The sequence below is a fragment of the Amblyraja radiata genome, chromosome 15 (assembly GCF_010909765.2).
Source record: "Amblyraja radiata isolate CabotCenter1 chromosome 15, sAmbRad1.1.pri, whole genome shotgun sequence".
Classification (NCBI taxonomy): domain Eukaryota; kingdom Metazoa; phylum Chordata; class Chondrichthyes; order Rajiformes; family Rajidae; genus Amblyraja; species Amblyraja radiata.
This window is the reverse complement of record NC_045970.1, coordinates 58,683,283-58,692,673: the sequence shown is the minus strand read 5'-3', so window position 1 is coordinate 58,692,673 and position 9,391 is coordinate 58,683,283. Positions and strand designations below refer to the sequence as shown.

The 9,391-nt window shown below is 48.2% G+C and overlaps 1 gene segment (V, D, J or C); it reads right to left on the bottom strand.

Annotated features, from left to right (window-relative positions):
* Window positions 1-860: 860 nt before the first annotated feature.
* Window positions 861-2,800, bottom strand: LOC116981487. The segment is given in 3 exon segments: window positions 861-979; window positions 1,849-2,172; window positions 2,755-2,800. Coding segments are annotated over 3 exon segments (489 nt in total).
* Between the last annotated feature and the right edge of the window lie 6,591 nt (window positions 2,801-9,391).

Genomic DNA, 9,391 nt, shown 5'->3' with positions numbered 1-9,391 from the left:
GGGAAGAGAACACGGTTGACACTTTCGCAATGCGTTGTTCATTTTCTGGGTTGCTTATGATCGCGCAAATAAAAACATTGTAGTGCATTAAAGACAAGTCACAAATGACTAGAGATGCAGGAATGTGCAGCAAAAATAACATTATGTGTTGGAGGAACTCAACTGCGCCTACCAGACACTGTACAAGAAAATGGAATGCGTGAGACGAGGTGTAGTACACGAACGGTGAATCCCCACGTGAGGATTAAAGTATTAGTGGATGGACTCTGGTGAGGGAGGGACTGGTGGAGATAACAGCAGGGATTGGTGCGATGCCTGTTTCTTTGTTGGCCATATGGAGCATCCTTTGTTCCAACCACATTCTCGCAAATTTCCCCATTGGGCCTCCCCTGCGCGGACTACGGCTTGTGGACTGTTTCTTGGAACCCGGCAGTACAGGTTAATATTGTTAACTTCGCCACTAATGTCCGACCCGGCCTCTAATTGACTGGACCACTCTGCCCCTCCTTTTTCCTAATCGTTTTGGTTCTGTAACCCGATGGTTACACCGACTCAACAGATGAGGGGTGATGAAATCTACAGCAAAAACATAAAACCATTTGCTGGAGCTGTGTCCACTTGAACCCTGTTGGGACCAGTATCCTGGCAAACTGCAGAACGAGGACGGTAGATGGGGCTTCCTGCTGCACGTAGGAAGTGTCAATATGAGTTTTTGCAAACACATAGAGACGGCACGCAGGATCACGTGATGTGTTGTATGTTACACAGACTCACTTCGTCATCGTTTCCGTTCATCGAGCCCTTTCCTTTTGCCGACCACGGATGGATTCGGGGGCTGGTGTTGCATGGTTGTCACCAACTCAGAAATAGGAGCCGCGCCAGGCTTCCGCGGTGCTAGCAACGAGCAAGTGTGGAATCGCCTTCCTCTTGTCCGCGTCTGCGATGACGTTGGCAATAAAGGACTCGATGTACTGCGCTCCTATGCAATGAGCAACATTGCATTCCCCACTCGAGCCGAATATCGCCAATGTAGGGAACACACAGATGAAGAAGATGATGTTTATCCTCGTCGCCAAAAAGCGATACATTTTCAATCTCGGTATCATTCATTATCGCTCTAATGTTTATGTTTGAATGCCACGTTGTTGCCTCCCCCCCCCCCCTCCCAATGATATTCGAATTTTCCTGGATCACCGTCCGCTTTAATCTATCGTTTTCACACCATACCCTTCCATATCTCTAGGCTCCCTCTCCCCTGAATCTCAGTCTCGACCCGAAACGTCACCCATCTTCTCTCCGGATATGCGTCCTGTCCCACCTGCATTTTGTGTCTATCTTCGGCAGGGTACTACAGGATTTAACTCCATAAAGTAGAGTACAGGCCGGAGCACATCGACCCCATTGTGGACATTGGGATTTGATTCTGGAATTGATGCGCTACGATGTGGAGAACTTTATTCTGCACTCTTTATCTTTCCCTTTGCTCTATCTATTGCACCGGTTTGAATGGGTTGTATTTATGGATCGTTATCTGGTCTGCTGGCTAGTATGCAAAGCATAGTTCATCACTGTAACTCTGACCATTATAAATCTAAACCCAATCCATGTGTTTTCCAGACATCAGACATGGCGATTCTGTTCACACAGATGCCGCGCTCAGCACGGAGCACAGAAAGGGAGTTGGTGGGTTTCAGCTGCGCCGATGACACCGCAAGCCGCCCTCGAGAGAAACTGAGTAAGTTGGGAAGAATTCTCACGCGGCGGGAAACCACAACCAGCAAGCGCGGTGCAGACCAGACCGGTGCAGCAGGCAAAGTAGAAGCTGATGTTTTTGTAGGAAAGTTTCACTGGTTTTCATCACTGTGAGGCTCAGGGCGCAGTAATAAATTGCAGTGTCGCTCAGCTCCAACCCCGATAGGGTTAAACTGACCAATTTTCTATTGGTCTGGAGTTGGGCAGAGAAGCGATCGTCTGCAAAATCGGCTTTCTCCTCGGCTCCTTCTGAATATTTCCTCAGTATGAACTCGGGCCTTGAGTCCTGATGATGCCGGTACCAAAATAAGTGGTAGTACGTTGCTGCGGTGTCATAGGTGCAGCTGAAAGTCGCCGACTCTCCTTCCACCTTCTGTGCTGACGGCAGCGATTGTGTGACGGTATCTCCATGATTGGGATCTGAAATAAATATATGGATTAGGTTTAGGTTAGCCATGCGTGCACCGAAATACGCGGAAGACCTTTGTATTCTATGTCACCCAAACACATCAACTAATAATATACTTAAATACGATCAGATCAAACGCACGTGTAATAGATAGTTTAAGGGAGTATAGTGATTGCAGAATAAAATTATTATTATTGAAGCGAATCAGTTCCAGAGACAAAAGCCAATGTCGACACTGGGGTGGATATGCATCGCATAGTTCCCTTGCATATCGAGGTGAATCGAACATGGCCGCGTCCTATAGGTAGGAAGGAACTACAGATGCTGAATTAAACCGAAGTTAGACACAAGAAGCTGCAGTAAATCAGCGGATCAGCCAGCCTCTCTTGACAAAACGAATAGGTGACCTGAAGAAGGGTCTCGACCCGAAACATTTCGTATACCAATTCATTTTCTCCATGGCATATGGATGGCGATTAGATAGTACCCGGCTTTCCATTTACATGTAGGGAAAGATTGGACCGATTTCGCATTCACAATGATGGTCGACCTTTCATCGGAGTAAGTAGCCGGATTAACTGTTGCGACTTTACCTATCAGGCATGCTCCCCACACAATCCAAATGACAAGTACGCGCATTTTCCCTGTGAAAAACCCTTTGTGAAATGTTCTCCTCGATCTGGCGCTGTGCGGCTTTCGGATGTTCTCGCCTCTCCTGCTGGTGCTGGTGGCGCTGGGGTAAAGGTGGGCGGGAAGCGGCAGACTTCCGCCTACCTCAACTTCCTCCCCAGTTGGGACTCGGTCAGCGTTCTTTCACGTTAGGCATGTAGTGATTGGTCCTCATCGCTGTAACAATGGAAACTCGGCTCGGCTTTTGTGAGAAACTCTAAGGTATCATAATGTAAAGGAACTATGAGGAGCGGGTCAATGCGGGATTTATAGGTTACGTTGATGGCCTGGCGAAATGTACTTTCTGTTTAAATTTAATTCCGAGTTCGAAATGACCCCCATTCCCACATCGAACCGCAAGGAACGGATTCGATGCGAGATAGATGCAATAAGGATGCGAGGCCACCTTTAGAGTATTGCGTTCCGTTTTGCGCACCTGTCATATGAAAGATGTTGTCCAGCAGGGAAGGGTGCAGAGAAAACTTGGGGTGATGTTGCCAGCACCCAAGGGACTGAGTTTGTTTCGTGTAGTTCAGAGATACAGCGCGGAAACTGGCCCTTCGGCCCACTGTGTCCGCCCCTACCAGTGATTCCCTCACATCAACAATACCCTACACACACCAGGGACAATTTTACATTGATCAAGGCAAGTCAAGTCAATTTCTATAGCACATTTAAAAACAACTCTTGTTGTGCAAAGTGCTTTACATTAGTGCAGGTACTAAACGTGATACAAACAGTTGTACAGAGATCAACAATACATACATAAGTGCATACATGCAGCGCTCTCACAGAGGACCTCAAGAAAAGCTTGAGAGTAGAAATAAGTTTTCAGTCTAGACTTAAAATATTTGATGGAGGGGGCTGTTCTGATGGGAAGAGGGATGCTGTTCCACAGTCTAGGTATTTATAACAAGCCAATTAACCTACAAACATGTACGTCTTTGGATTGTGGGCGAAAACCCAAGATCTCGGAGAAAACCCACGCAAGTCACGGGGAGAGCGTACAAATTGTACATACAAGCACCCGTAGTCAGGATACCCGTGTCTCTGACGCAGTAAGGAAGTAGATATACCGTTACGTCACCGTGCCGCCGTGCTACTGTGCTACATGGTGAGGATGAGGTGGCTAGGACTATTCCACGATGCGCAGGGGGGTGAAGGGTGTCCAAAATCATGAGAGGAGTAGATCGGGTAGACGCACAGTCACTTGCCCCGTATAGGGGAATAGAGAACCAGAGGATACAGTTTGATGGTGTGTGTGTGTGTGTGTGGTGGGGCTTTAATATGACCCATTGTCTGTACACAGTTTGTACGCTCTCCCCGCGCCTTGCGTGGGTTTTCACGCGATATTGGGTTTCCGCCCACACTCCAAAGGCGTCCATGTTTGTAGGTTAATTGGCTTGTTATCAATGTAAAATTGTCCCTTGTGTGTGTTGGGTATTGTTGATGTGCGGAGATCACTGGTAGGTGCGGACTCGGTAGGCCGAAGGGCCCGTTTCCGCGCTCTATCTCTGAACTACACGAAACAAACTCAGTCCCTTGAATGCTGGCAATACCATCCCAAGTATTCCCTGCACCCTTTCCTGCTTGACAACATGTTTCATATGATAAGTGCCCAAAACGGAACGCAATATTCTAAAGGTGGCCTCGCATCCTAACTTGCATCTATCTCGCATCCAATCCGTTTCTTGCGGTTCGATATGGGAATGGGGATCATTTGTAACTCCGAATTAAATTTAAACGGAAAGTACATTTCGCCAGGCCATCAACGTAAGATACCAAACCATCCCGACCCGCTCCTTTATGTTGTGGTACCATTGCGCTACCAGCACCAACAGGAGAGGCGAGAACATCCGAATTCCCACAGCTCTAGGTCGAGGAGACACATTCACAGATAGGTTTTCCCGGGGTAAATGCGCGTATTTGCCATTTGCATTGTGTGGGGAGCATGCCTGACAGGTAAAGTCGCAACAGTTAATCCGGCTACTTGCTCCGACGGAACGTCGACCATCATTGTGAATGCGAACCGGTCTAATCTTTTCCTACATGTAAATGGAAAGCCGGGTACGAAATTATTTCATCTCCAGTTTCAATGATGAGATCAACTCCTCGCTTCATCAAACATTTGCCAGATCACAGTTTATTCAAGGAGGAGAAGGCAATTTTGTTATTTTGAAGGTTTTTTTTTTATCGTGTGGAAACCTTTTTTTAACTTGGTGCCTATCGTTATTATTGTCCTCGAAAATGCGTTGTGTTCATTTACCAACATTCACGGTGCGCTCCCAAACCTCAAAGCATTCGCGTGAATTATTTATCCTGCCCACCATTCCAACCCAACCAAATTTAATTCCGGGCGGCCACGGTGGCGCAGCAGTAGAGTTGCTGCCTTACAGCACTTGCAGCGCCGGAGACCGGAGTTCGATCCCGACTACGGGTGCTGTCTGTACGGAGTCTGTGCCTTCTCGCCGTGACCTCGTGGGGTTTTCCCGATATTTGTGGCGTACAAGTAAGTAGGTTAATTGGCTTGGTGTAAGTGTAATTTATCCCCAGTGTGTGTAGGGTAGTGTTAATCTGTAGGGCTGAATAATGTGCCGGTTCGGTCTCGCTGCCTGCCCGCTGAGTTACTCCAGAATGTTAGTACACCCGCCTGCCTGAGATTTGCCCATATCCTTCTAAACCTGTCCAATGCATGTCCCCGTCTCAATGTTTCTTCAACCTTACGATACTCGCTGCCTCAACTGCCTCCTCCGGCAGCTCGTTCCATACGTGTGTGGAAAATGTTACCCCTCAGGTTGCTATTACCCCCCCCCCCCGCCCCACACACACACACACACATACATACACACACCAACACCCACCCCCGCCCCCTCTACCTTATACCCATGCCCTCGGGTTGTTGTTTCCCCTATTCTGAATAAGATATTCTGCAACTAACCGCTATATTACGATCGATTTGGACGAACAGCAGAACGTGCAAACTACGCACCGACAACGGCGAGGTCAGGTTCACATCCGTGTCTGTGGCGCTGTCGGAACAGTGGAGAACCCCTGTTTAGCAGCCTGGACTAAAATAGCTTATTAATGGCATTGTGATCATCGTAATCAGCGGGAAATGATCACAATTCATGGGAGACTTTGAATAAAGAATTTTGGAATCCGAATAGAACAAGGAACATTTCGAATACCGCGTTTTCTGAGATGCTGGGAAGATGCGAGATTTTCATTTCGGAGCTGTAGTAACGAGAGAGAGACACAGAGCAGAGAATAGACACGAGCATGGACCAGTAACGGAAGGGTGACAGCTCTCAGCGAATAGGAAGCAAGCCACCGGTGCACCTGCGCAAATCGTACCAAAAACTACTTTGAAAACAATTCTCAGAATGACAGGAAACCGCGAACAGGAACCCGTGTGAGGCTTGCATTAGATTCCAGCGCGAGCCACAAGTCGCCTGATGTTTCTGTGCGGGTGTATACTGATTCCCATCACTGTGCGGCTCAAAGCGCAGTAATAAACTGCAGAGTCGCTCAGCTCCAGATCTGAGATGGTCAAACTGATGAATTTACTCTCGGTGCGGAGTTCGACAGTGAAACGACTTTTAGCAAACTCCGCTTTCCGTTCATAGCTATCGCTGTCTTTCCGTCCATTTGGATTGTGTGGGGAGCATGCCTGATAGGTAAAATCGCACCAGTTAATCCGGCTACTTACGAATGCGAACCGGTCTAATATTTCCCTATATGTAAATGGAAAGACCGGTATTATCTAATCGCCATCCATATGCCGTGGATAAAATGAATTGGTATAGGTAATGTTTCGGGTCGAGAGCCTTCTTCACGTCACCTATTCCTTTTGCCAGGAGAGGCTGGCTGTCCCGCTGAGTTACTCCAGCTTCTTGTGTCTAAATTCGGTTTAAGTCAGCGTCTGCAGTTCCTTCCTACCTATAAGCCGCTGCAATGCTCGATTCACCTCGATATGCAAGGGAACTATGCGATGCGTATCTACCCCGGTGTCGACATTGTCCTTTGTCTCTGGAACTGATTCGCTACAATAATAATAACTTTATTCTGAACTCTCTGTCTTCCCTTTGTCTATCTATTGAGCGTGCGTTTGATTTGATTGTATTGAAGTATATTATCAGTTGATGTGTCTGGGTGACATGTAATACAAAGGTCTTCCGCGTATTTCGGTGCACGCATGACAAACCTAAACATTATCCATATATTTTTCAGATCCCAATCATGAAGATACCGTCACACAATCGCTGCCGTCAGCACAGAAGGTAGAAGGAGAGTCGATGACTTTCAGCTGCACCTATGATACCGCAGCAACGATCTACTACTTATTTTGGTACCGGCATCATTAGGACTCAAGGCCCGAGTTCATTCTGAGGAAATATTCACATGGAAACGAGGAGAAATCCGAATTTGCAGGCGATCGCTTCTCTTCCCAGCTCCAGGCCGATCGAAAATTCGTCGGTTTAACCCTATCGGGGCTGGAGCTGAGCGACTCTGCAGTTTATTACTGCGCCTTTAGCCGCACAGTGATGGAAACCAGTGAAACCTTCCTACAAAAGCATCAGTTTCTGCTTTGCCTGCTGCAGCGAGATACGTCTGCACCGCGCTTGCTGTTTGTGGTTTCCCGCCGCCTGAACTGTCTTCCCAACTCACTCAGTTTCTCTCGAGGGCGGCTAGCGGTGTCATCGGTGCAGCTGAAACCCACCAACTCCCTTTCTGTGCTCCGTGCTGAGGGCGGCATCTGTGTGAACAGAATCGCCATGTGTGGTGTCTGGAAAACACATGGATTGGGTTTAAATTTAAAATGGTCGGAGATATAGTGATGAACTATGCTTTGCATTCAGATTCAGATTCAACTTTAATTGTCATTGTCAGTGTACAATACAGAGACAATGAAATGCAGTTAGCATCTCCCTGGAAGAGCGACACAGAATATGATTTCGATAAATAAATCTATTTACATGCATACAGTCATAGTGTTTTTCCCGTGGGAGGAGTGTCCGGGGGGAGGGGGGTGATTGGCAGTCACCGAGGTACATTGTTGAGTAATGTGACAGCCGCAGGGAAGAAGCTGTTCCTGGACCTGCGGGTCCGGCAACGGAGACACCTGTAGCGCCTCCCGGATGGTAGGAGGGTAAACAGTCCATGGTTGGGGTGAGAGCAGTCCTTGGCGATGCTGAGCGCCGTTAGCAGACAACGCTTTCTTTGGACAGACTAAATGGAGGGTAGAGAGGAATCGGTGATGCGTTGGGCAATTTTCACCACCCTCTGCAGTGCTTTCCGGTCTGAGACAGAGCAGTTGCCATACCATACTGTGATACAGTTGGTAAAGATGCTCTCGATTGTGCAGCGGTAGAGGTTCACCAGAATCTGAGAAGACAGGTGGACCTTCTTCAGTCTCCTCCAGAAGAAGAGACGCTGGAGAGCCTTCTTGACCAGAGTTGAGGTATTGTGGGTCCAAGAGAGGTCATCGGAGATGTTGACCCCCAGGAACCTGAAGCTGGAAACACGTTCCACCTCCGTCCCGTTAATGTGGATGGGGGTGTGCGTGCTGCACCGAGACTTCCTGAAGTCTACAATTAACACCTTGGTCTTCTTGGAATTAAGGGCCAGGTTGTTGTCAGCGCACCATGCTGCTAGGAGCTGGACCTCCTCCCTATTGGCCGCCTCATCGTTGTTGCTGCTGAGGCCAATCACCGGTGTATCATCTGCATACTTGATGATGGTGTTAGTACCATGTACAGGTGTGCATTCGTAGGTGAAGAGGGGGTAGAGGAGGGGGCTCAGCACACAGCCCTGTGGAAAGCCGGTGTTCAGGGCGAGGGTTGAAGAGGTGCCGGTGCATGCCATCTAGCAGACCAGATAACGATTGATAAATACAACCCATTGAAACCGAAGTGCAATAGATAGAGCAAAGGGAAAGATACAGAGTGCAGAATAAAGTGCTCCACATTGTAGCGCATCAATTCCAGAATCAAATCCCAATGTCCACAATGGGGTAGATGTGCACCGGCCTGTACTCTACTTTACGGCGTGAAATCCTATAGTGCCCTGCCGAAGATAGACACAAAATGCAGGTGGGACAGGAGGCATATCCGCAGACAAGATGGGTGACGTTTCCAGTCAAGGCTGAGATTCAGGGGAGTGCGAGACTAGAGACATGGAAGGGTAAGGTGTGAAAACGATAGATTAAAACGGACGCTGGTCCAGGAAATGTCTAATATCATTGTTAGCTGGGGGGAAGGCAACAACGTGGCATTCAAACAGAAACATTAGTGCGATTATGAAAGATAACGAAATTGAAAATGTATCGCTTATTGGCGACGCCGATCAACATCATCTTCTTCATCTGTGTGTATCCTGCATTGGCGATATCCGGCTCGATTGGGGTACGCAATGTAGCTCATTGCAGCTGAGAGCAGTAGGATCTCGGAGAGGATCTCGGAGAAGACCCACGAGGTCACGGCGAGAACCTACAAACTCCGTACAGACGGCACCCGTCGTCGGGATCGAACTCGGGTCTCCGGCGCCGCAAGTGCTGTAAGG